This window comes from Tachysurus fulvidraco, chromosome 6, assembly GCF_022655615.1.
Source record: "Tachysurus fulvidraco isolate hzauxx_2018 chromosome 6, HZAU_PFXX_2.0, whole genome shotgun sequence".
In the NCBI taxonomy this organism is placed as follows: domain Eukaryota; kingdom Metazoa; phylum Chordata; class Actinopteri; order Siluriformes; family Bagridae; genus Tachysurus; species Tachysurus fulvidraco.
Genome location: NC_062523.1, coordinates 16,171,187 through 16,198,256, shown reverse-complemented (window position 1 = coordinate 16,198,256; position 27,070 = coordinate 16,171,187). Strand labels below are relative to the sequence as shown.

At 35.4% G+C, this 27,070-nt stretch overlaps 1 protein-coding gene across 5 annotated transcripts in view; it reads left to right on the top strand.

Annotated features, from left to right (window-relative positions):
- Positions 1-27,070, top strand: part of LOC113654273 (diacylglycerol kinase beta) — an 81,130-nt gene that overhangs the window by 4,501 nt on the left and 49,559 nt on the right. Inside the window, exons 1-6 of one of the 5 annotated variants that reach the window (XM_047814596.1) lie at positions 5,767-6,109; positions 7,475-7,518; positions 19,429-19,783; positions 24,694-24,770; positions 26,258-26,278; positions 26,786-26,939. In XM_047814596.1, coding sequence (XP_047670552.1) covers positions 19,717-19,783; positions 24,694-24,770; positions 26,258-26,278; positions 26,786-26,939 — 319 coding nt within the window. In that variant the 5' untranslated portion in view covers positions 5,767-6,109; positions 7,475-7,518; positions 19,429-19,716. Of the gene's footprint in view, positions 1-5,766; positions 6,110-7,474; positions 7,519-19,428; positions 19,784-24,693; positions 24,771-26,257; positions 26,279-26,785; positions 26,940-27,070 lie in introns of those variants that run through there. The other 4 variants (XM_027164321.2, XM_027164325.2, XM_027164322.2 and 1 more) reach the window with 4 other exon arrangements.

Here is a 27,070-nt window from a genome sequence, read left to right as displayed (position 1 = left end):
TTCATTTGATTCTCTTATTTGCCAGCTAATTATTTTCTCCCTAGTTGATAATTATCTGTCAGTTGTGAATGTAATGATGTGTTGTTTCTGATTATGGTCCTATACACTCCCCAGACAGGCTACAAAAAAACCCTGGTCTTTAAAGTCTGCCCCAAAGACTGACTCATTGGCTGCAGTTATTCTTGGTTTCTTTCTCTGTTCTCTTATTATTCTCCACCGGGTTTAACTGAAGGACTATCACGAGAGTTGTCCTCTCCGGCGAGTCCCTCAAGGCTGATTCAGTTTACCAGCTAGGCTGTACATTCTATCTGTCTTTTGCCCTCTCTAATTGAAATCATTCACCTGAGAGACCTTGCAAGAATACTCAAATGAATATGCTTGCAACTGCTGATAAGAAGATTCAGTTTTGGATAAGCAACTGTCTGACACGATTCATCCGAGTTCAGTTTTGAAAAACAAATAACACTGATGTGAGGCAATTTTCCCTCAAATATTTTTATTGTATTGCTGTTTCTCAGGCAAGTAATGCCAAAAGGGAGCAAATGATAAAGTCTTGAACATGTCAATTGAGTGGGAGTTTGTTTCAATCTGATATCATATTTGCCCTGCTCTAGGGAAATATTTAATCTTTGAATCTTGGTAGTCCAAAAGGCAGGATATACAATTTTATATGAATATGTTTGCTGTATATTATGGAGATAAATTATCGGATGAAATACAATTAATGTTTCAACATTTATTGTATGTTTTTGTTATAACTGTAGGAAGAACACTGACTAACTGAACAAGATATTTACCAAGTAAAACAAGCACCAGCATCACTATCAAACCATTATTTAATTAATTACATTGAATCTTAAACTGAAATAATCAATTCTGTTTAAAAATAAATGAAGAGTTTTGTATTGTGTCTGTACCATCAGTATTCTATTTTAAATGCAAAAGAACTCAATTTTTAAATATATATTTTCTCTCATGTTCTCTCATGTCTCTCATTTACTAGAACACTTCCGAAGAATAATTGGTAATTTATATTAAAGTCCATATTTTTATCATCATATTTCAGATATTTAGACTTATTTCTCTACAAAGAAATTAACAAAAGGAAGAAAAAAAAAGAATTTCTATTTTGTATAAATCAAGTCTGACTCAAGATGAGGCATTCTTTATGTTGCCCATCCTCCATACTTATAGATACTACAGTAAATGGCTGGGCCTCCTTAACAGTTTGAAGTGTTTTTTTGATGGTATTGTTGTGGAAAAGTGAACGGCTATAATTCTGTTATTTTCAGATATACATAGTGGTACAAACACAGTGTTGGACACAAGCTGTGCGATTAATTTATTTCACATGCCTGCATATTGTTGTATTAAATGTTTGTTACAGTATGTGATTAAATTGCTATATGGATATATTTACACAATTTCATTGACAAATGTAACACTGGACCACAGTGATGATTAATAGATAAATGCAGTGTAAATCTGGAACAACATCTTTATTGCAGTCAGTGAGCTTAAATGAAAGTTTCTTATGCACACAGACAGTAAAGTGCTAAATGATGACATCAGAGGAAATGCTGGAGTTAGAGTAGGCGGCCTGTAGAGGAAATGAGAGATGTGTGTATCCGCAAATATGTGCATTACTGTGGTGTTGGCAAACATAAAAAATATAGATGAACCAGATATTTGAACCTTTTGTTATTTTTCTTACATGTAAAGGGAGTTTTTTTGCCTCACACTGGGACTTTGATCAAGCTTAATTTAATGAAAATAAAGAAAAAATGCAAATATGCAAATAATAAAGTGTGCCTGCATAAATGAAGTTTTTACTGTTTTTAAACCAGTACAGTACAAAAGTGTGTTAGCTGTGAATTTGAAAATATATAGCTGCAGTGCTTAAATATTGTATGTAGCACTTGAACCTATTTACATCATTTTCTTTTAGTGGGAAGAGAAAACAAAGGTGTTTCAAAAAAGGAGGTTGCAGTGAGGTTATCAACTCTGTTACTGTGTGGGTGTAAGCACATACAGGATGGGTGCGTGTACATAAGTATGAAGTTGGGGAGAAAAATAGCTGACTGACATTTTATGCTGTACATTATAGGAACCACAACTATCTTCTGTTCACCGAAAATAACTGACAACCCACATAACTTTAAAATTCACATGAAGTCACACATTCGTGTTCCACCTTTCACCAATACAAAGACATTTTTTCATACAACATGTCTGCTGTCATGTCATCTTGATTTTATATAGATAAATACGGCAAACATAATTGTATCCTGCACAACATCTAATGAACCGAGTTTGTAAAACTGACCTTTGATTTATTATAATGTAATTTCTTGCTAAGTGTGTGCTATATGTATCAGGTATAACAAATTTTATTTTTTGTATCCTCACCCATCCACTTCCTCTGCCTCATCATAATCACTTTACAGTCCCCAAGTCCCTCTGGGTTGACCCTAACTGCTGTGGATGTGTATCTGATTAGTGTAATGTATCTGCATACTGTAGCTGCTCTGATGGCTGCCTGGCCTCTTCAGCATGTGCTGCTTTTTACATCTTTGGTTTCATTTACTGTTTAAAAGGAAATAAAGTAAAGAAAGTCTTCATTTCCATCCAAGATTTGCACCCTTTGTTGTTCTTTCCTTTGAGACATTTTATGTTTTGTTGAATCAATTGGTGTTAAATCAAATTTGATGTTTCTGATGATGCAGTGCTGTTTCTGTTACATGCAGTGTCCAAAAATATACACTAAACAAGAAAAAAAACGACTTACGTCGTTCAACACACACACACACACACACACACACACACACACACACACACACACACACACACACACACACACACACACACACACACACACACACACACACACACACACACACACGTCTCTCTAGCTCAATGAATTTATAAAGACACACGCATTCATGGATAGACATACACATTATTGTGAAGTTAATAAGTCTCTTTTTTTATGATCCTGGATATAATTCTGAGAAACTTTAATTACATACTGGTTTTATTTAGTACTCAATTGATCACAGGATTATGCAAATTTAATGCCTGTCCATCGGTTATGGAATTTGTGTATGCAATCACCATTCTTGAAGTGAATTTCAGGCTGCACTAAATCACAGTGTGGATGCTAATGTCATATATTTGCATACACCACCTTGTTTTTTGCAGATTTCCACATATTTATTGAGGCATAAACAATCATTTGTGCTTGTTTGCTTTTATGAAAGTTAAAATTCTCTATATTAAATTCTTTTGAAACATTTTCACGTTGTGTTTTTACTCTCGCAAAGCTCTAGCAATGCCTGAAAATAGCTTAAATAAATCTATATAACATATAACGGAGGGAGACTCTAAGTTTGAATCGTGACTATGCCATAGCCATCAATGGCTGTGAGTCCAACAGAGCATATTTGGTTGTGCTCTCTGTGTGGGAGGGATGGCCTTACTCTCTCCCCTGTTGATCAGAGTGATGCTTACCAATTGTGGGTGTCTGTGAGCTCATGCATGTAGAAAGGGCAGTTTGTGCCGTACTCTGAGTTCAGCTATCCTTTGACATACTGTATCATAAGCAGAATGAGCAGAAATGATGCAATTTCTAGCCTCATATGTCTCAGAAAAAACATCTGTTAGCCTTTGTTCACCCTCCTTGGTTGGTGGGGTGATAGTGGAGATCCAGGTAGTAGGTGTGAGCTGGCAATGATCAATGTGCTAAAATCACACCTAAAAGTTCATTGGATGCAAATAAATGATATAACTTAATTTAACACTGTCAACTATGAAACTGAAATTATTGCATACATATTTCTTGACACATGTTGGATATAAAGCAAGTTTATGAATAGGCCCCACTCTGATTTTAACCTCTGGATTTATTTGGATACATTTTTTCACACAGTAGTAGGCAGAACAGCTGAGGGGGACAAACAGTGTGGTTATTTAATGATCAGACATAATGTTGGCTTGTCATAATGTTGACACTTAACTGGATGTCGACAATGATGAAATTAAAAGCAGGACAGAATGTGAAAGCAAATGCTCTGCTGGTATGAAGCAGAGCCATCACAGCAGAGGGGAAAGTCCCAGAGAGACTGATGAAAAAGAAGAGAGGGAGAGAAAGAGACAAACAGGAGAAAAAAAGAGGTAGAGATTGACAGCCTTTTTGTATAAAGTTCGAATTTTTTGTCATGTCATTGCAGTACATGGCTGTTTTGCTGTTTGACAGCTTGATCTTAACTATTACAGTGCATCCTATCTTGTTTCACATTTGACCAACTTTAAATGCTTTTGATGTTTGTTTTTTTCTCAGCATCTAAATAGAGTGCAAAAATATATTGCGCAAAGCACTAATCAAATGCTTTTCAGTGGAAACTTGTACCGTTTTTTATACACTATGTGCTGTTACACTGTTGAGGTAAGTTCCAAGCAAAATCACTAGCATTGCATGTCCTGTCACATTACACTCTTGTTTAATACAAAGTTTATTAGCAGGTTGGTAAATGGAATCTTGCCTAGTACAAAAGTATTAAACAGAAAAAACTTAGCAAGTGTAAATGAAAGAAGAAGAAAAAAATCAAATCTTAGGCTGTATAAAATCAGTCCAGTGGAGGCGGATCATTTCTGAGCTATTTTTGTCCATTTCAATGCTCTACAAATTAAGCAATGTTGCACTGTAATAATGTTTAGGTGAACATTGAATATAACAGTAAAAATTACTGATAAGCCAACTTCAACCACCGGTAGCTTGAAGAGTGAAGACTTTTCTGACCTGGGTTTTTTTTATTATTTATTTTTTTATTATTTATTTTACTCAGATATTTTTTCAGAGGAATGAACTGCCTATTTATGGGTATTGACTGTGTATGTTAATGCTCCCAATACTTATAAGTACGGGATAAGGTTGCCATTTTGTAGGGCTGCTAAATTTAACAATGCTTGTAAAAGTGAACTGAAAGTATATACACAGATTAGTGCAATAATGACAAAAAATCTGCTTGATGTTGTGCAAAGTTAAAGAGAAATGTAAGCATGGAAAAACATAGGCATTTAAGACTACTTTTCAGCCATATTATCTTTTGTTTGTATCATAGCTGGCAGCCCAAGTGAGAATAAACACTTGACCCATTATCACTAATAAAGCCAATAGTGGCATGATAGTCTTTTTTATTATTGGACTTGATGCAAACTGGGAAAAGTGAAAAACAATAATTCTAAAGTTCTGCGTGTTTAGTTAGGTGAGGTGATTGATTCTGTGTCGCAAAGAGTAACACAGTAATGTTTTCTAAAAATACAACAGAGTGACAGTTGTGTTATTTCTGCATACAGTGACTCACATATCTGGACTAGCAGTGAAATGCTATGCTATGACTTTAGTCTTTTTTTGTAATGTAGCAAACAATGCTATGTACATTTTTTAAATATGAAACAACTCCTTTGAGCTCCCTTTTTTATCTCCTGTGTAATATCATACGTGAGAACACACTGAATAATAATACATGTGGTCAAAATAATAAGCCTATGCTGAGACATGTGGCAAAGTAAGAGTTGGGCAATGAGGCATGAGCTGTGATGTTTTGGCTGGTTTATTGTGATCACACTGGCCCTATTAGACAGCCACACCGATGTATTGTCGATGGAGTGGGGGTGGAAACAAGCGAGAGAGTACGAGCAGGAGAAAGAACAAGAGCAGAGAGAGAGAGAGAGAGAGAGAGAGAGAGAGAGAGAGAGAGAGAGAGAGAGAGAGAGAGAGAGAGAGAGCGAGTCAGAGAGCAAGAGCAAGAGAGGGAGAGCAGTCGTCCCTGTGTAAACAGTCTGTCAGAAAAGAAAGTGCAGAGACATTTCTGTACACTGCAGACGACAGGAGAGCATTGCATAGAAACAGCAGACGGATAATCACGAGAGAAGAGATGTTTAATTAATTCCTGCTGGAAGGGAAGAGATGTTGCCACTGAGTAAAAAGGCTCAAGTGTTCTGTGTACACCGCTGCCTGTAGCTTTGCGCTCGTGCCTGCATGCCTGTAAGAGGTTCTGAGCTCTGACCATTTCAGAAACTCTCAATACCATCACCTGGTTTACCAGAGGTAGGATGCAATGTCGTTTTTTCTTTTCTTTTTTGTTCTCTGTGAAACACTTTTGTATATCATTCATTTTTGTCTGTATAGATGATACACAGCATGTAGGTACCAGACGCCTGACATCCTTGTGACCATTGAGCTCTCGTGATTACACTTGTGCTCTGTATACTGTAATGCTTTTAATAAGCAGAGGACATTTAAGAACTGCCATTTAGGATTGTCAGAACTGATTCCTGTGTGAAATGTTGGGTCTCTTGTTTTGGTTTTCTAAAAGTACATACAAATGCCTTGTTTACATGAATCTCATGCAAATCTTATGCAGATTCATAGTGCAACATTTAAGATTTATTTACCCGCATAATTATACGTGTTTACTGCTTGTGGCTTGGCAAAATATTATATATTATATGACATTTTTTGTTAGTATCACTGTATATAGGTAGGAGATTGTCAGATCGGGGAACATGGTTACTACCTCATTATATTCTCTGTAGCTTTCTCTGTGAGAAAAATAGCAGACTTCTGTGTGTACATTTTACATGCTACACAGCCTCTTATGTAAATACCACCAACAAGTAAATATAAAACTTATAACAGCAAGTTGTAGCAGTCTATGGGAATGGATTTTGGTTATATTGAGATGAATACACCGCTCAACCATTTTGCTTTTGGTTTTACACTTAGTGCACCATAACACTGTCTACCAGTCCCTCTTGTTACCAATCAAATACTTTTGTAAAGCTGATATATACATTCCCACTTTGTGGAGGGTGTAATCAATAGCTGGACTTGTTTGCTAAGTTATGGTCTAAGAAAAAACTCAATTGCCATGCTTAATTACAGTTTATTGTGCAAACATATTAGGTTCTGGTTCTTCAGGTCTTGTAAAGAGATCTCTAATTCAGACAGTTATAACTGAATGTGTGTACAAATATCAATTGCGAAATAAGAGTCTAAAATAAAATAAGTAAAATAGTCTTCTGGGGGGAAAATACATCCATAGGTAATCTACAGTATTACATATGTTAGGAAGTTTAATCAGATTACTTTTTTTTCTTACTCAGTAGGTCTTGAATGTGTGTGTGTGTGTGTGTGTGTGTGTGTGTGTGTGTGTGTGTGTGTGTGTGTGTGTGTGTGTGTGTGTGTTTTGTGTGTGTGTGTGTGTGTGTGTGTGTGTGTGTGTGTGTGTGTGTGTGTGTGTGTGTGTGTGTGTGTGTGTGTGTGTGTGTATATGTTTTTCATTTTTATTCTGGAATGTATGTATATTTTTGATGTGCATTTTTGTATGCACTGAATATCAATGTGGTTCTATATTGGTTCCTTGTGCCAATCACCATCTCATTTTACATCTCCTTAATTATTTCCATTTAGAGATGCTGAGATCAGACTATAAAGAGGGCAGCAAGTTTAAGAGAGTAAGAGCATGTTCTGTTCTGTTGCATTTTAGTCATTGCATTGCATTTTCAAGCCAAACCTTCTGTTGCCATGACATCCTTCCAAGCTTTTCTAAATAGTTGCAGCATTTTTGAGCTCACAAACACACAAAAGACAGTATTGTAATATCCTTAAATGTATACATTTTCTTATAAATTCATATGAGCTTGTATGATTTTAATGTTAAGATAACTGATCATTCAGAAATATGTAATTTCCATGGAACATTTGAATTTTATACAAAATGGTCATGAAACTTGGAACAATCAGAAGAGTGATAAACGTATTTATTAATATATTTTGAGAAAAGATCAAATTAATATGATTAGATTAATTAATAAGATTAAAGAAAGGTCAACTTCATGTAAATTAATTATCTGTGTTCTTGAAGTCAGGATTTTTATTGTAAGGGTTTCTTTAAGTATATAATACATTTGTTAGTACTGGTCTGAAAACAGGATGTGAATTAGTCATGGTTTTTTATTTAAAATAGAAAACAGACAAAAAACAAAAGCATATACGTTATCATATGAATAAAATCTATGATAATAAAACTGAGGTAGTTTTGAATCATGACTCCCACTTGCTTCAGATCTATTAAGAATGAGTAAAGATGCAAAATGAGTGATATTGCCTGAACAATGTGATGAACATCTCTGTTTTATTGCATTTTGCCTATGCAAAGCATGCAACACGAGCACACAAGCGAATACGCCTAACATGTGGTGGTGAATTCTCTTCAAACAGTGCTTTACTGCTGTTTAACACTACTGTATTAATATTGCTGTTTTCATAAATGCTTACAAACATCCTGAAGAAAACCAGCATTTAAAACTTCTCAATAATCAGAACACTAGTTATGTGGTGAAAATGTAAACAAATTGACTAGCTTGCTAATGTTGCTAATGCATCATTCTTTGTTCAGGGATATTTGGGCTGATTTGCTCTGTAGAATTTCACTTCCTATTTATCCTTTTGTCTGCTGCAGCATATTCACTGAATATTCATACAGTCTGACCAAATTTCTTCTGTTTGTATAGCAGAACTAAAACTTTTCCTCTAGATCTTTATTGTAGGGTTTGTGCCATTGGTGTGTTTTGCTGAAAATGTAATATTAGTACGGTTTGAATTTATATATAAGTCTTCAAAAATTTGTATGTACAGTATGTAAGGAATAAAATACTATTGTGCATATTTTTATAGGAAGATAATCAACAACAGGGTCTTGTGATGTAGTCCTTTGCAATGCAGAGTTAATTATTATCCCAAAATTGCTATTTTTTCTAATAATTATATGCCCGGAAGTGTTTATTCATCATATACCACAGTAATTTGCAAAGACTACAAATTGTTATTTGTTAAAGAACCATTGTGTGTTTAATGTTGCAAAACATCCAGGAAAGAAATTAGTTTCATTTTATCTCTTACAGTATGTCAAAGTTAAGATATACAGCTATTCCCTTACCAGCCTCTATTTTCTCTATTCTAAGAAAAAGGCAGCTTGTCATTTTACTAGGAAACCATAATGTTCTCAGTCCTCAAGTCTTTCCTATGTAAGAAAACCCAAAGTAACATCTCTGTCTTTAACATGTACAGTACACATGGTGCTTTATTTACATTTCTGGCATTTACCAGACACCGTTATCCAGAGTAACATACATTTTTTAAATTTCAGTTTATACAACTGAGCAATTGAGGTTTCAGGGGCCCAGCAGTGGCAGCTTGGTGGACCTGGGATTCAATTTCATGATATTCTGATCAGTATTCCAACACCTTAACCACTAGGCTACAACATCCCCATATAAGCACCCCCCAGTCTGCTATTTATAACATTTAATAATAATGTTAATAAACCAATAAATAATTTAATAAATTAGTATGAGAGAATTAATATAAAGCTTTGGTCTTTTAAGATCCAAACCATGTTGTTACGGAATATTAACAATATGCTTCTGAAAATTCTGACTTGAAAACAGCATTGTGCTATAGAGTACAGTACATTGTATTTTTTAGAACTGTTTTTTAAATATGTAATAAAAATATTTGTTTTTAAGAATAAAGTTCTTAAGAAATGACCTGGTAATCTCATCAGTAATGTTCACTTATTTCACCCATTCTACATTCATTTCCATTTTCAGACTAGCAAACTTAATTACAATATGCCTGCTATCAATCATACTATACCCCCATCACGTTCTTCACTATTTCATGCAGAACACTTGTTTCCTACTGTGAAATGTGGCTTTATCACTTCTTACCCAGCCACTTCTGTACTATGTGATAATGCCACACACAGTATTTAGCGGTGCTAATATTACATTACAGCCCACTGCTCTTAAATCTACCACAAATACAAATCATCATGACAACTCAAGCCAATGTCTAATGTAACTGTGTGTGTGTGTGTGTGTGTGTTTGTGTGTGTGTGTGTGTGTGTGTGTGTGTGTGTGTGTGTGTGTGTGTGTGTGTGTGTGTGTGCGTGTGTGTATGTGTGTGCGTGTGTTACAGCCACTGCACCTCCACCATGCCTGAGGGCTTTTATTTCAGTGGTATTGTGTGTGTTTATAGGTGCACGGTTATTTGCCAGAGCCAAATTACCAACCTATTAGCCTGTGAGTGTCTTATGATCTGTCAGCTTCTCCAGGCTTCTCTGTAATGTCTGTGATGTCTATATAGTGGACAGTGCAAAACCTCTGCAGCTTTATCCCATGTGTGTTCATTGTCCTAATTTGGCAATGCAGCTTCTTAAGCCAAGCTGTTAGAGATTCAGGGCTATCATTCAAAATGCTTTTTCAAAGAAACAAATTCCATTAGGTTAGCAGAACATGTCGCATAAGATAAAAATGTACATAATTTAGTCTGAGACAGGCCCTTTGCCATGAAGGAGGTAAAAGAAAATTTGAAAGGTACATTTAATGCTTTCTAACGAGTGCTACATGGAAAATGTGGTATAATTAAGGTGCCAAGCAGAAATTGAGATCAAATGGTGGCTCTGGATTATGTCAAACTGCACTACAGCATAACATTGCAATTCCATTTAGAAACTATACAGAATATTTAACTTTTATGACTTTTATATTGTTTGTGAAATTGTACGACAGCTCTGGTGTTGATGGATGATTTAAGATAAATATAATATCAGACTCATTTGAAACTTTTCAGTAAATTAGAATGGAAAATAATTGATAATAGATAATGTATGGAGGGCTTTGTGTTGTTTTGCTTTAGGACTAAATCATCTTGAGGCTGTGATAACAAAATGGTTGCTTTATTCGCTAAACAGAATGACAAATTCGATAATATAACTGTCGTCATTAAAATTTTAATGGGTACATTTCTGCTACTTTCCATAAACTGTTTTATGTAATCAGTGGATGAGAGAAAAGCTTTTATTAGATCAGCTGTGTTATGTAGACAGTCATTGGGTGTGGCTGTCATAAAGAGGTGAGTGAGAGGAACAGTCATATAAATTCTACTTCAACAGAAGTGTAATTATGAACCCATCTGCTTGTCCAAGGGGGAAAATGAGATGAGGGAAGCAGATAGACGGAGAGTAAGAAAAAGAGGAAGAGAGGGGATGGGGGTATGACGTAAAATAGATGTGAGGTAGAGAATTAAATAGGCTACTATATTGGGGAGAATATAATGAAGTGTCAATAGAATAGGTAATCAGGGAAAGTACATTCTGCTGTGAGACAAAGGAGGAGCAAGAAATAGACCATTATTATAAGACACCTACTTTTCAATTAAGCAAAAGAAGATATAACCCTGAACTTGACTATCACTGAAAAGTGTTCTTGTTTGACCACACAAAAGGAGAAAAGAATAATGTGGCTCTTACTGTCCTTTAAGTGGTCTTACAAAATACATATTTTAAAAGCCAGACCTCATTCAGAGAAAGGTAGTCAGTGTTAGTATAGATGACAGATGAAATGTGAAAGAGAGACTGTCCAACGGGGAAATGTTCATTCCTCTTTTTTCTTTCTGTGTAGTCTGAATACCTGAATGACTCATGCTCATTATCTCTGTGAATAAAGGTGAGCTATTGAGGACGACAGCACAGTTGACGCTGACTCTGTCTAAGAGACTTTTCTTTATAGGCTCTAATGTTTTATACATGGTCATGCCGCGATTTGGTACTCAGTGTGTTCAAATATAGCACATAATATTTTTAAAATCCAGCTGAAATCTTACCTATTCAACTTGTTACAATAAGCTCTATCTTTACAATACAATATACAACTTCCTAAAACTATACACACACTGTCTTTTACAGGTTCGGAACTGAAAATTTGGAACCTTGCTTTTTATTTGTAGTTTTTACTTAATGTTTGACTTTAAACACTTAAGATGTATGTAACCAATAAGGGAGACTTAAGACTGAGATATAAAAGATGCAAAAGAGGAGAGATGTAGCCTTTATGTTTACACATACATATGCATACACATAAATGAATGTACAGATAAAAAATTTTTCTTTGCATCTGTGTGCTGGGGTCAGAGGGCACAGTCAGACATTATGTGGTGTCCCTGGAAAACAGACGGTTGCTCAAGGGCACAACAGTGGCAGATTGGCTGTGCTTAGATTTAAGGAGATATCTGGAGAGGAAAGAAGCGATGCTATTCTTGACCTGGTTGTTCTCAGAGTAGCATCATGAGCCTTTGCTAATAGTTCCTGGAAAAGAAGAGATTTAATTGACAATCAAATGTGATTGAAATCATTTATGATGTATATAATGTGCATTGCATTTCTTGGTTGCTTTTGTACTTAGATGCTGCTAGGCTGGGGACAGGTATTCTAAACGTCACAGAGACACACATACACACATACACATACACACACACCAAACCTTCCATGTTTCACTTCAACTCCTCCTTGCGAATGTATGACGTCAGGTTGCTAGGCAACTGAATGAGCAAACAGAATCCCTCTCTGCATGGAGGGGTCGTCCCATCCTTCAGATCAGCACGTGCCTCTAGCAGCCCATTAACTATGTACACGTATACTCGTGCACACATACACATCCATGTTAACCTTGTCTCTTCATTTTTCCTCGCTTTATATGTTTACTGCCTTACTGCCTTTATCTGTCTAACTGTATTCTGGACTCTACTGTTGTCTGAAAAACATAATAAAAATAAAAATCTAGGTGAATTTTCAGGAAAATTTTTAGGTAGCTTTCAATATGACAGCGTGTTTGATTTTTTAAAGATTCAAACAGTGTTCAGTTTAGTAAATAAACATAAATTATGATACTTTTAACATATTTATCTTTTTTACAGTATTAATCTAGCATTATTGTCTGACAGTTTTGTATAAATATTAACATATATTAAATAATAATTTTGTATTTTGTACAGGCAGTAGCTGGAAATTCTCAACAGTAACCACATTTTACCCTGCAGCCAACACTTCACACATCTGTACCTCACCGTTTTAGTTTGTAATGCAAAAACGGAATATGATAGATTGAGTGATAAATTATTAACTGCTGTATAACATTCATGTAAGTAACTACATTTGCAGTGATGAACATAATAATTACCAATAAATCTATGTATTAGAAACAGACAAAAACATGAAATAAGAAATAACAAACCCCCCAAAAAATAACTTACAAACACATACCAATCTACCACATATATCTGACAAATGTCGTTGTTTGATGATACACCAGAAAGAAACAATACTGCAGAACCGAACATGTCCTACACAAAACAACACAGAGATATTACTAAAGAAAAGACTGAGCACTGAGAATGTCAAACTCTGCCATCAACTAAAGTACCAGACACAGGGACAGTGATCAGGCACTGAAATCGACTGCGAACAGGCGGACAAGGAGTCAAGGCCTGAGGAAAACACAACAACAAGCAAGCACAGGACAAATTTGTCTAACTCCATAGAATTGATAAAACAATAAAACAGAAATCGAACATCAAACTTACAAATCTGGAAAATGAACAAAGATTTTTTTTATAAGAATTCATGATTTCCTGCACTCTAGATTAAAGGCAAGGATAGAAAAGTTATGAAGTAAATGCTACTGTATAGAAAAAAACAGGTCTTTGGTGTTTCTATTCAAGGAAAATCTGTCAGTTTTAGAGTCGTTCAAAGGAAATTTCATAATATGAATGACTACCTCAAACAAAATCAACTTGTTCACTAAACACTCAATAGTCCCAATCATATTGTTCACTTTGTTCAGGAGTAACACTTGTGTCTTAAGTTTCTGCAGTCTGTGAACTTTATAAAACTTTAGCACTTTTTACTTCCCAGTTCTGTGTAATGTGATGATGAAACATATTTAGCAATGCTAATATTATGCTACAGTCCAGTGTACATTTATTGGCTAAATAGAGTCAATTGACAATCATGACAAGACATCTATCTGAAACTTTTGTAACTTATAACAGCAACTGACTGATACTGAAGGACTTGGGTGTCATGTGTGTATGTGTGGACTATAGAGTGGCCACTACAGCTCCACCATGCTTGTGGGTGTTTTTTACAGTACCATTGTGTCTGTCTGTGTTTATGAACTCTGTTATTTGTCTGGGTGACATTACCACCCTCCCTCTCAGAATCTTCCATGATTGGTATCTTCATACATGAAGTGTTGAATCACTGTGACAAAACAGATGAAACTGAGATATGTACCTTTTCCTCAGTTTCATATTTGCACAGCTATTGGTTTTTTGATTTATTTGTTATGTTCAAGATTAGTGTGGCTTCTGTAGCTTTCTACATGTCTACAATGATATATGTCTATAAAAAATAATAAACAATCTAAACATGGTCTTAAGTCAGCAGCAGCTAGAAGAAGGAAATTGTACTCATTTGTTTATGATCCATCTTATTATTTCTGGCCCAGGTTGATGGAAAAATCAAAGAGTACCATGTTTTCATAATTTAAGACGCGTCATTGGTCAGAATAGAGTCATGGAAACAGCTACTAACAGGGCAAAAAGATAACTCGTTATATAACAAAGAGAAAAGAAAAGTGATGAAAAGATGGTTGTAAATGACAAAAATGCCCAGTTAATTGACCAAAGATCTTGTGTGATTTTGATATGTTTTATTATTATTATTATTATTATTATTATTATTATTATTATTATTATTATTATTGTGGTTGTTGTTGTAGATTGTGTATTTAAATCCCTGCTCTTTAAGGCCGCAGCTGTTGACGACTACTGAGGTGCCAACAAATTGATTAGAATCATACTAATACTACATATAGTATGTATCTGAATCTCATTTTTCCAAAAAAGGATTTCTAATGAGTCTAATGTCACATTTGGCAAGACTTCAAATATGTTTTTATTTCAGGCACTCAGAAATGACAGACTGTTCAGTGAGCCATGGTTATCAGGCAGGAGTAGTAAAATAGTCGTTTTTTCATTTCTCCAAGAAATTCTTTTCTAAGAGAATTTCAAGAGAAATGTAGAATTTTTGTTCTGTTATTGTCAACACTGGTATGTAATCCTTTCCACTGAATTCCTGAAGTCTGAATGGATATGGACATTACCTTATACCGAGTTTCCTTTCCTGAGATGCTTTGCCAGGCCTTTACTCTCGGCGCCTTCAATTGCTGCTTGTTTATGGCTCTTTCTGTTTCATCTTTATCTACATTAAACAAGAAAAGCATACACAATTGGAAGACACTGTTTATTTGGATGTTTTAAGAACATCCAATTTCTTTCTCTTAAGAAGCTCTTTGGTTACTTTCACATAATGTTTGGTCATTTTTTACAGATTTGGCTGAATCTGAGCAGAAAATATATTTCTATACACATCAAAATTAATTATTTATTCATTTTTATCAACAATCACATCATTACTAAACACCAGTGATAAAGTTCCTTTGGTAGCTATGCATGCCCAGGTCATAACATTGCATCCACCATATTTGACAGATGATGTGGAAAGCTTTGGATCACAAGATCTTAATTTCCTTCTCTGTGGTCTTCTGTTCCTAACATTTTTTTACAAGTTAATCTTAGCTTAATCTCTACAAATAATCTTGTACCAGAACTGGACAGGCTTTGATGCTTTATAGCGTTATACAATCTGGCCTTTCTGTTCTTCAGTGTTAACAGTGGATTGCATCTTGAGGTGAAAATTTACATTCATGAAGACTTGATTGTAGGTTTTTCCAATGATACACCTACATCATTAAGAGAGTTCTTGACTTGGCTGGATTGTTAAGGGCCTTTTCTTCACCAAGGAAAAAATTTCACCATAAACCACTTTAGTTGTCTTAGATGTTTTTCCAGGCATATTGGTGTTGCTGAGCTCACCATTGCTTTCCTTATACCAAATTGTTGATTTGGCCACTCCTAAAGAGTTCCCATGACAAAGACTACCAAATGCCACTTACAATAAACTACAGACCTTTTATATTTTCTTAATTTGTCATGAAACAATGAGGAAACAGGCCACAAGAGTCCATAAAACTGTTCTTAATCAAATGTCCAGTTATGTAAAAAACAAAGGGACCATGTAAAAATGTAAACCCTAAATTTACACATCATTAGTACATAATTTTTATTAATCTGCTTGTCTACACTTCAATCACATTTTGATTGCTTCATTTCAAATCACCAGATTGTGTTTGGTGTTGAGAGGCAAAATTATGAACATTTTGTCTCTGTCCAAATACTTATGGACCTAACTATGTAATGTGGATATTACAGGTACTGTGATACTGTGTACATATACATACATGTGCTTACCATTCATTAAAATGATTCCTTATCATTTTCCAGACCACCGATTAACTTTGTCAGATTATTTCAAATCACATAATTTAATTAAACACAAATATGCAACACTAATCAAACCCAATCTAAATCAGCGTTTTAATCAGTTTATCTTTGAAAGCTTAGCATGCCCTATATTAAGTTACTCTGATGATTAGCTGTCTCTCTGATGAGACAAAGATTAAAAAAAGTGATGGGTTGTAGTGAAACACTACAGATGGTTATGGATAGCCTCTCAGCTAGACATCAACAAAGAGAGCTTACATTAAGCAGAATATCTGGCAACACCTCAATGTTCTGGAACAATTTCCTGTTTAATGCGTTGAAAGTACAACAGCATTGCTTATTGTGAATATGTTCTCACAACTTTCCTTCCATATTTTGAAAATCGCAAAAAAAAATGTCCATGCCTTTCGTGTCTTATTGCACTGGTTATATCAAATGTATAACTATCATATTTATATGAATCTATCAAATAATTGAGTATTTGGACATTTAATTAAAAATACACACTCAGGCAATGATTTTTAACTAATAGCATAAAATCAATATGTCCTTTGTCAATATACACATTAGTTTATCTCGTGACTAAATAAAATAATAATAGTTTTCAAGGTTTTGTCATAAAATGACATTTTATAGGTTTTGTGTGCTATTAAACTACGCTCAAAAAGTTGCAGGGATGTTTCTAGGCCGAATGTGATACACGGCCAATATCTTTTCTCATTCGTTTAGACTATGTTAAATGTCATGTTTTTTTAGAGACTAAACAGGTAAAACAGATGTCGGTCGAGTCTGTGTTAGGTTGACACATTACCATCAGCTGCACAGGAAGAAGCATGTGACACACTTAAATATTGTCACACACTATTAGTTTTTTTTTAATGCACTCTTGTGCCAGAACCATAGTGGAACAAAAACATCACTATGGCTATTTTGGATGCACTACTTTTCCATTTATTCTGTGCTTAAAATAAAACCAAGTGAGTTTACATTTATCAGGCTGAAATAACTGTCATTGCATGTGTGTGGCCTTTTAAGTCTTTAGACCTTCCTGCACCATATATGCACACAGTGATATATACAGACTCACTCACGCATACAGGTGCCAAACCATTTGATTTGAAAGATTATTTCTTTAAGAAAAATAGACCAAATCAATTTTTGAATGCTGACTTGATTTTCAAATCAACACCAATTCTATGTAATATATAGGTTAATTTCAATGCAACTAAAAAGTAATTTGATAAAGTCACTGGGATGCATTTTTTTGGTAGATATTGTAGGGTATTACTGATACTGATAAGTACTTATACTGATAGTAAATAGGAAGTAGCAATGAGATTGTCACGATGTGACATGGTGAGACAAAGGCAAGTTAGGATCCAAATGCAGTTTACTATTTTAATGAACAAAAACAGAAACAGGCAGGCAAAACACGGAACAGGAACCGACACCAGGATACGTTAAACACCAACAACGACTCACAACAGGGGCATGACCAAACAGAGTAGATATAGGGAACAAGAACCAATCACAAGACGGAGGCAATCACAGACTAAGACAAGACACCTGGGGAAGAGAATGTGTAGTTAATGTCCATGGTAACAGATAGGTGGGTGGGGTCAACAATTAACAGCAGGGAAATGACAGCAGACAGAAACAAGGGGAAACACAGACAGACTCGTTACAGAGATGGTAAAAAGATGGATAATTCTGGAAGCATCCTACATACATTTTGTGCTGTTAATTCCTGGTCTGTTGGTGACCTAACAGTAAAAATAAGGAATAATTATCTGTGGCATGCCTTAACTTATAGATCAGCACCTATAGATTTTTAAATACTTATAGATTTCTTTTCTCTCTGCTTCTACCTTCATTGTTGCATTTTCTCTTGATCAGTCCCCTAACAGAGGTTTATTGTTTTGATCTCCTTTTCTTCCCAGTTCCCATGGCAGTGCTGGTAAACCGCTGTTGATTTTTCACTGCACTAAACCTCACTCTGTTCTCAGAGAGGGAGATACATTGATTGGTGTTGCACACTGAGTGCAGAGGCAGACCATGCACATGTGATCCAGCTACTGACTGGTCCTTTGAACATGAAATGGTGTGGAAGACCGATTCTATGTTGTTTTCTATGGATTAACTGAAAAAAAATAAAGTTAGTGATTTGGGATTAATTGTATAGTCTCTTTTTTGCTGTATAAGAAGAAGAAATGTTTATATGTATCATGTTTCTTCCTATATTAAATTTATATAGTTATTTACATTTTAATCGTGTTCAGATGCTGATATCATTATTGGGCCAAAACAGGTTTTAAATACTAGATCAGTTTCATATCAAGTACAAAATAAACTCGATCTAAAAATACGTTGTATCTTTCAATAGCATGGCCTTATTGTGTAGAGTCAATATGTTTGCGAATGTAGCTTAACTCAAATCAGAATACCAGTTGTCAACCAGACACTGAGATTAATTTTTGTTCATTATTTCCAAAGAGAACACAACGCTGACTTTCCCACATTTCAGGGTGATGCTTGTAAAGTGCATAGTGATAAATGTGTGTGTAACTTGTTCAAAAAACATGTTGGAATACTCAGACACGTTGGCATTATGACAGTTGATGTAGCTAAATTTGAATTTGTTGTGCCAAATAAACACACACTGGTTTGGTGATTAGTGACCGGGTTAGTCAAACTGTTCCAGTGTTCCTTCATGCTTGTCAAACAAGCCACACATGCAGATTTGGCCCTATGCACTCTACAGTTGTTATTTTAGAATGTGGGATGGGATGTAGCACCTTTATTGGTGGATGCAATTTTTTTCTTCTAGGATCTTGTTTTCCAGTCTGACAGCACTATGCTATGTTACTGCAGTAAGCTACATTAATATATATTAATACGAGACTGAAATTTGTATTATTTACAAACTTTGCTTATAATTACTACTTATACTTACACTGCTTAACCCATTATATAAAGTACAGAGTATTTACACTATGTATTTACACTATTAATATATATTACAGAGCCATTGAATATATTAATAACTGTATATATATATTTACTTTCAGAACTTATGAATGTAGGTATGATAATATTCAATTGTCTGTTTGTCTCTAAAGGTTGCTGTGGTTCATGGACAGTCAGTTCTCTCCTGTGTGAACTTCCCCGCAGTGCAAATCACAACCCCTTCCTGTCGCACCTCGTCCATTTCACCTTGACTCTGCACACGTGTCCTCTCATCTCTCCATTCCTGCACTTCCCCACTCCAGCACCACCTTTTTGCCATCTGGTCACTGAGGGAGTTGGGATGATGCCAGTCATGCACACCGTCGTTTCCTATTTCAACCAGGGCTAATCAGAGGTGTCTCCAAAAATACCCATCCTCACCACACACTACGGCCAGCGAGATGGGTGACTGTAGCTGGGTGTGTTTGAGCCCAGCCGAGTTTTCCCAACTTCAGCAATACAGCGAATGTGAGTACCAAACAAAAATACACTGAACAAATATGCATTCTTGGTGATCTGAATCATAGACTCAATGACATACCCATCTGCACTGTTCAAAGACACTCTCACTGATTATCAGTCTGTATACATATCTACCATAGCATCAAAATTATCAACGAGACTGATGATGAGTTTCTGTGAGCCAGGTTTAGGGCAGAAATTCCAACGTGGGCTGGGACTCTGTGAGGCCTGTGAACACACCATTTGATGCAGCCACAGAAAATTAGCCCCATCATAAAACACAACAGTTAACAATTAACTTTACAAAAATCCAGATTGCAGGAAACCAAGCAAGTAAGGGGGATTTGTAATATAATACAGAATAAAACAGGATCCTTTGATTTTTCTGCTTTTTATTTCTCTCTTTTTTTTTCAATTTCTATTATTCAGTGTCATATTTTTAAGCTGCCGAATGGGATTAAATGGTATATTTTTATCCCTAAATGAGATGTTTTTAACATTTGGCAAGTGTAAATTTTCTGACAAAGGGCTTTTAGGAAACTGTTAGGAATGTAGGCTATATTGACAGCAAGTATTGATGCACTGCTGGTGCTGTCTGTGCCATGAAACAGGAAAGGGAGCACCATAGGAGCACACATGACCAAAAAAAGTGAACCGAGAGAGAGAGAGAGAGAGAGAGAGAGAGAGAGAGAGAGAGAGAGAGAGAGAGAGAGAGAGAGAGAGAGAGAGAGAGAGAGAGAGAGAGAGAGAGAGAGAGAGAGAGAGGCTGTCATGCATCAGTTTACAGGCAGCATATAGGCATGAGGTTCCTCTTCAACACTGTTGTGGGAGAGAGAGAGAGCTAGGTTGAGTATTGTCCACAATTAAAAATATCCATCAAATAGCTTCGAATTGCATGTGTTCAGAAACCCATCATCATCAAAGTACTACTGGATGGCTAAAATCCATTAAAAAATCTCTCACTTTTTTTGAAGACATTTTAGCCCACTCTTTACAACATTGATTCAGTTTATTGAGGGTCGAGGGGATTAATTCATGAACAGATCTTCTAAGATCCCATCACAATATCTCAGTGCAGTTGCAGCCCTGGTAAGTAAAAAGATAGAATTGAAGGAAGGTGTACTTTATGTTTTCTCATGACTGAGGTGCGTGTAATAAAGTGGGCAGTAAGAATGTTTCAAAACCCCAATAACAGTCCCAGCACTACATACAGAATTATGGCACTACTTTGTAAATAATACTAGGTATTGTCCATTCATTAATATCTATTGATCTGCAATGGTGGTATTATTATGGACTTTTTATTCTATTATGCACTTATCCTTTATCATTTACTAGATACAAGAAAATGACGGCTTAATACAAAAAAACATTTTTATAAACTAAAACTTAGTGACACAAACTTGATGTGACATTGTTAATACTGTGTGTGTTTTGGAAGAATATACATCATCATTGGCCCTTATGTGTTTGTCTCTCACACTTATGGGTTCAAATATAGAGGGACTATTAGACACTATTCAGTGACCCACCTGAGCATAACATCTACACATTCAATAGTTCTATGCATATAAAACATACTGTACAATGGAATCATACTGTATCATTTAGAAAGGAGTCGCCACTGGAGGGTTGTACAAGTCAGTGTGCTCAGTGCCAGAACAAAGCCTGGATAACCTGGGAAGGTTGCATGAGGAAGGGCATCCAGCATAAAACAAATATGTGTCAAAACAAATATGTGGACCAATGATCTTCTGTGGCAACGCCTAATGGGAGCAGCCAAAAAAAAGAACAACAACATTTTTCATGCTCTCTATATCTTTAAAAATCTCAAAAATCTCAAAATTTGATCATGTAACATATGTTGGGGGATCTTATCTAATCAAAGGGCCAGTGTGGCTGCAGTGATTCATTCCAGCTAAGCATATGTCATCTACTGTAATAGTTGATTGAAGACCAAGATGAACTGCAGGATTCAGCTGCTTCTTGCTTGGTTGAAACTAAAACCTGCAGCCATACCGAACCTTTGTGTATTAGATTTCACACCACTACAAATTGTGCAGTGTTTTAATCTTTTGTTACAAGCTACATTTTACTTACAGTATAATTCGATTATGAGCTTCATTTCACTGCAGAAAATTGTATTGTTCGTTAATGACCATGCATTTTGTATTTGTGTCAGTTGTATAAATGTATGAGTGTTGGTGAACAGGTTAATGTACCTTTAGCCAGATCTGATGGAAATTTGCATGAGGCTCTTAGGTAGACAGACACCCTGCTGTTATTCTTCTGCCGACTACAGCATTAATGTCACAGCAAGTTGTAAATAAATCTACTGTAATTCTGTAGGTCCTTTCAGATGTACTTTCCTTGTGTGTGTGTGTGTGTGTGTGTGTGTGTGTGTGTGTGTGTGTGTGTGTGTGTGTGTGTGTGTGTGTGTGTGTGTGTGTGTGTGTGTTTTTGTGTATGTGTCTCTCTGTCTGTCTGTCTGGGGGAGGGCTGTTGTCTAGTAATGAGTGGAATATATTTGCCAGCTTGATTTCAACAACAATGACTTTATAGCACAACCTAAAGAGATGCACTTGTGGTGTTTCTCTCCAAGTAAGCAGAAAAGAGTCTTCTCCAAGTAAGCAGAATAATGGGTTTCTGCCTCATGTCAAGCCAAAGCTCAGTCCATTTAGATTTATATAAATCATTACTAATGGCATTTAGCAGATGTTTGTCCGCATTGCATAGCCCTCAGTCATCATATGTGTTCCTCCTCTCTATCTAACCCCTGGCATTTTGCAGCATAGAGAATCATTTGCTTGAAACTGTGATTGAAACTAAACAAACAGTTTATAAATCTCAGACTCAGTCAGTGTCACTGTGAGTTCTGACCAGGAGTTTGCTTTATTGCCTGCTGAACCTGTGGAAAATGACTAGTTTTTGCTTTGTCTTTGCAGATTTTAGGTTTAGTTTTTGCTCATGTTCAAATTAGATTTTGTGTACAGCTCTTCATTCTGACTAAACTGGCTTCTTCAGTTTGGAGGGAAAATACCTCCCACACACTAGCTAAGTAGCTAAACTCCAAATATTAATTCAAAAGGTTACGATCCTTTTTATAGTAATTTATTGTTCTTTGTCAGTTTATATATATAAAGTATATACTTAATATTTAGCATACATTTAAAGTTACAGCATTTTGTAGTACAACATATTAATGTTATTTATTAATTTATTAATTTATTTATTTATTTTGCTGGAACCTTAAACAGGGGTGGACAAATTATAAATTCATTAGCTAGCTCAGTGGACAAATAAAAGCTTTATTGTACTGCACAGTCTAGACTTTAGTGAGATGTTTTTTTAATATCTTAAGTATAAAATCTTTATTTTGTTTAAAGAAAGTTTCTAGTGTTACATGTCATGCTCCAAAGTCAACAAGTTGTTAGAAACCTTATGTCACATGTAAAAAGTTATTCTCCTGGATACATAATATCTAGAGTTTATACAGAATGGTCCTAAAAACAAAAAAGGTCTGTGGGCGGAAATGCCTTGTTTATGAGAGAAGGCTTGCAGACGATTAGGGGAGTATGGCCAGACCGGTTTATGCTGACAGAAAGGCTAAATTAACTCAAATAACATCTCTTCAAAAAAAAACAAAAAAACAATTTAAAATTGCCTTGATGACCGATGACAATGACAATTTAAAATTACATGTCAAACTGTAAGGGCAATCAGTTTACAATGTGTGACAATAACAGAAGATCACATCAGGTCCATTTCCTGTCAGCCAAGAACAGGAATCTGAGCACAAGCTCACTGAAGCTGGTCAGTAGAAGTTTGGAAAAACATTGGCTTTTCTTTTTTACAACTGAGGTATAAAGGTGTTTGTAATAAAGTGGATGATGAGTGTATTTATTTATTCATTTATTTATTTATTATTTAAAGGCCAAATATGAATAGGACTTTTTGTTTCTCTTTTTTGGTTGTTGAACCTACTTGTCTGCTGGGTGACAATGAGAATTAAACAGAAAAAAAAGTAAAAAATAATTAAAATTAAATGAATCTGCTAGACCCACACCTAGGTTACTCTGTAAAGCTCACAGTGTATGGTGTGAAATATTAAATCACATTGAGTCAGATGTGTTGCCAGTGGGAGACACTGGAATCACCCCAACTGAACATGTTCAGAACTTGTGTGTAGCAAACGTTATTAGGCATGATGACTCAAATATAGACTGGGGGAGAAACAGAATAAAGCTGTGGATGGTAACTTATTAGATAATAATTAATTTTCTCCCGAAATAATGCACGTATTGATGATATTTTGCCATTACAAATCTTGTATTTCTAAAAGTATAGATATGTATATTACAAATGCCTAAATTAGGCCATTTAGAACTAATTTTACAAGCAGAACATGTAGTCCTACATGTAGTCTTGTTAATCTACAGAGTCATAGATATAATAATAAATATTAACAAAATGAAAAAAAAAGAGCATCCATGTAGCTGTTTGGCTGGAATGATACTTTTAATTTTCACTTTTAATTATTTTCTATGGAAATGTGGAAAGGGAAGATATAGTTTTTTTGTATTTTGTTTATTTTGCTAAGAGTATAGGTATACCAGTGTCTGTAGTTTTATGAGGAACTTATAGGAGCCACCTTGGAAAAAAATGAACTGTTGTTCCTACATCCTTTTGTCTCTGCAGCACAAAGGCATCTGAATCTAAATGTTAACGTTTCTACTGAGACAATAAATCAGAGGACATCAAATAAATGTCAAAAACAAAATGCTGTATGATATTTTCATAGTATTATATATCTCAGGATTTTTATTTGGCATAAATCTCTATTTCCAGTTAGTTATATAGTTGTACTGTATTTAAAATTGACCTTATTTAAACACATTTCTTTTTATCATACACAGATTCTTCTAAAAAACTGAAAGATGTTTTGGACGAGTTTCATGGAAATGGTGTACTGTCCAAATACAACCCAGAGCAGGTATGTCTCCTATCTGATGTGTGGCATCATGTGATTAAATGGCATGTAAATACACACTGTGTTCTCGGGCTATGAGAGCGTCCAGGTAGCAGTACAGCCTGACTCTGACCCTGAAATGCTTCATCTTCAGCTGCTCTGTACCGCCCGACCCTAACACCAAAAAAAAACCCATGCATCAGGTTACATTATGAAAGGCAAATACACTGATCATTTGCTTGATGGTGTGTCACGATTATATTTCTTTTCTTTCTTTCACCTTGACACAAATATTACATTCGTCTGTGTTTGGCGCCACTGGTTGTGACCCAGAGCCTCGTCTGGATCAATACAGAATAACACTGGTGCAGTCAGTAGGTCTGCAAGCAGCGCCAACGAGCCTGTGGTTTAACACTGCCCACATGCTGTCTTTAGTGCAGAGTGCAGGGGTTTCCAACACATCAGCTGTCATGACAAGGGAATCTAGACATAACCAGAAATCTACTGTCTAGAGAAAGGCTTTATCCCTGATGTATTAATACCTTAAAGTAAAAGGTAGTTTGTCTTTGTTTTATCTTATTTAATACTTGTAGTTAATTTACACCACTGTCCCTCAATGGTAAAATGCAGTGTATGCCATGTTTGTTAAGATTTTTTCCGTGTCATTTGGTTTTATTGATTTTTAGAAAAGAAAAGTAGGGGGAAATAAGAGAAAAAACAGATTTACTATCAGCCATATAAATTGTTTGGCTGGATATCAAGAATATTCAGTTTAACTCTATAAACAGTTATTTCCCTCTGCCTCAGAACACATACTGTATGTAATATAATGTTCTGGTGTTGGAGCACTTTCTCAAAAGCATGCTTAATTATTTAATCAGACTTTAATTATTTTGGAAGTAATCCAAACAGAAAGCTCCTTTTATTGTTCAAATAATTTTTTGCACTTTCTACTCTAAACCATGCTGGAAGATAGATCAGGCTCAACTGTGTGTGCTATGAGTACCAGTGAATGGTCTAAAAACATTCAGTAATTTACGGTAAAGTGGTGCAGTGTGCAGTGTCCAGTGTGTTCCCTTTTGTGTATTGATATATTGATATATGCTGGATACAACGATATTGTAATCTAACTCCAGTTACTACATGTTCCCATGTTGCACTGCATTAGTCAGCATGGTCTGTGGATTACACTATTGTCAATCAAACTCAAATCTGTTCAGATCAGATCTGAGTTCATGTGCTCCTTCTCCCACTTCTCTGCTCCCTTCTCTGGCCATTTCATACAGTATTTGTCTCTCTGTTTGAATTTATGAGTTTTTATTAAAAAAAAAAAAAAGAAAAGAAAAGAAAAAAATTAACATCCAGATAGTTCCAAAAGACTGTCAGATTTATCAGAATAATTATTTCAGACCCTCAGAATAAAAATCCTGGAAGCCTACCAAATGCACCTTAGAGCATTAGAACTTAATTCCCTTTCTGCTTCTATCCTCATCCCGGGGACCGCCAAACAGAAGCAAGATGTTCTCAACCAAGTAAGCCAAAACCCTGTGGGTTTGCATGCTCTGTGCTTCTAGTGTGTCTTCATGGCCAAACATAAAACATACATCATGCTGTTTCATGCACAGGTTATACTGTCTCCTAAATTCTAAAGGTCATAGCCATCTTCTTATATGTCTGCCATATGTTTAATATACTTAAAACCTGTTGAGTGTTGTCTATCATGTTTTGATATATATTTTGCCACTGTACATCCTTTCTTTTTTTTAGCAGGTTTTTTTTTCTAGTTTTAATTTATTCTTTTAGGTTTTGTTTTTTACTTTTTTTATTAAGGATATCTACATGCAATTTTAAGTGCAAAAGTACTGCTGAAAAATGACATCTATCAAAATAATAGATACCTATAATTGTACGATAATTAACATGTACAAACGAGATGAGGGCATATAATTTTTGCATATAACAAAATGAAATCTGTTTCTTTTCTCCTGGAATGCTCTATTTTTTTTCTCTCTAATCATATCTTTGTGTGTTGTCTATAGCCTATCGATTACGAAGGCTTCCAGCTCTTCATGACCACCTACTTGGAGAATGACATCCCGGAGGAACTGTGCCAACATCTCTTCACTTCTTTCAAGAGTAAGACTGGAGCAAGCAGTTCCCCCGATATTCCACGCACAGGAGCAGCACTGCTCGGTAAATGTGTTTCTTAAATTACTGCTAAATTCTCCATAGCCAATCTGAAAAGACTGTGAGATAACATCTGCAAAAAGCATTGTATTTATGTTCACTGTCTATTGGTTATAATAAGTCAAAATAGGTGAAAA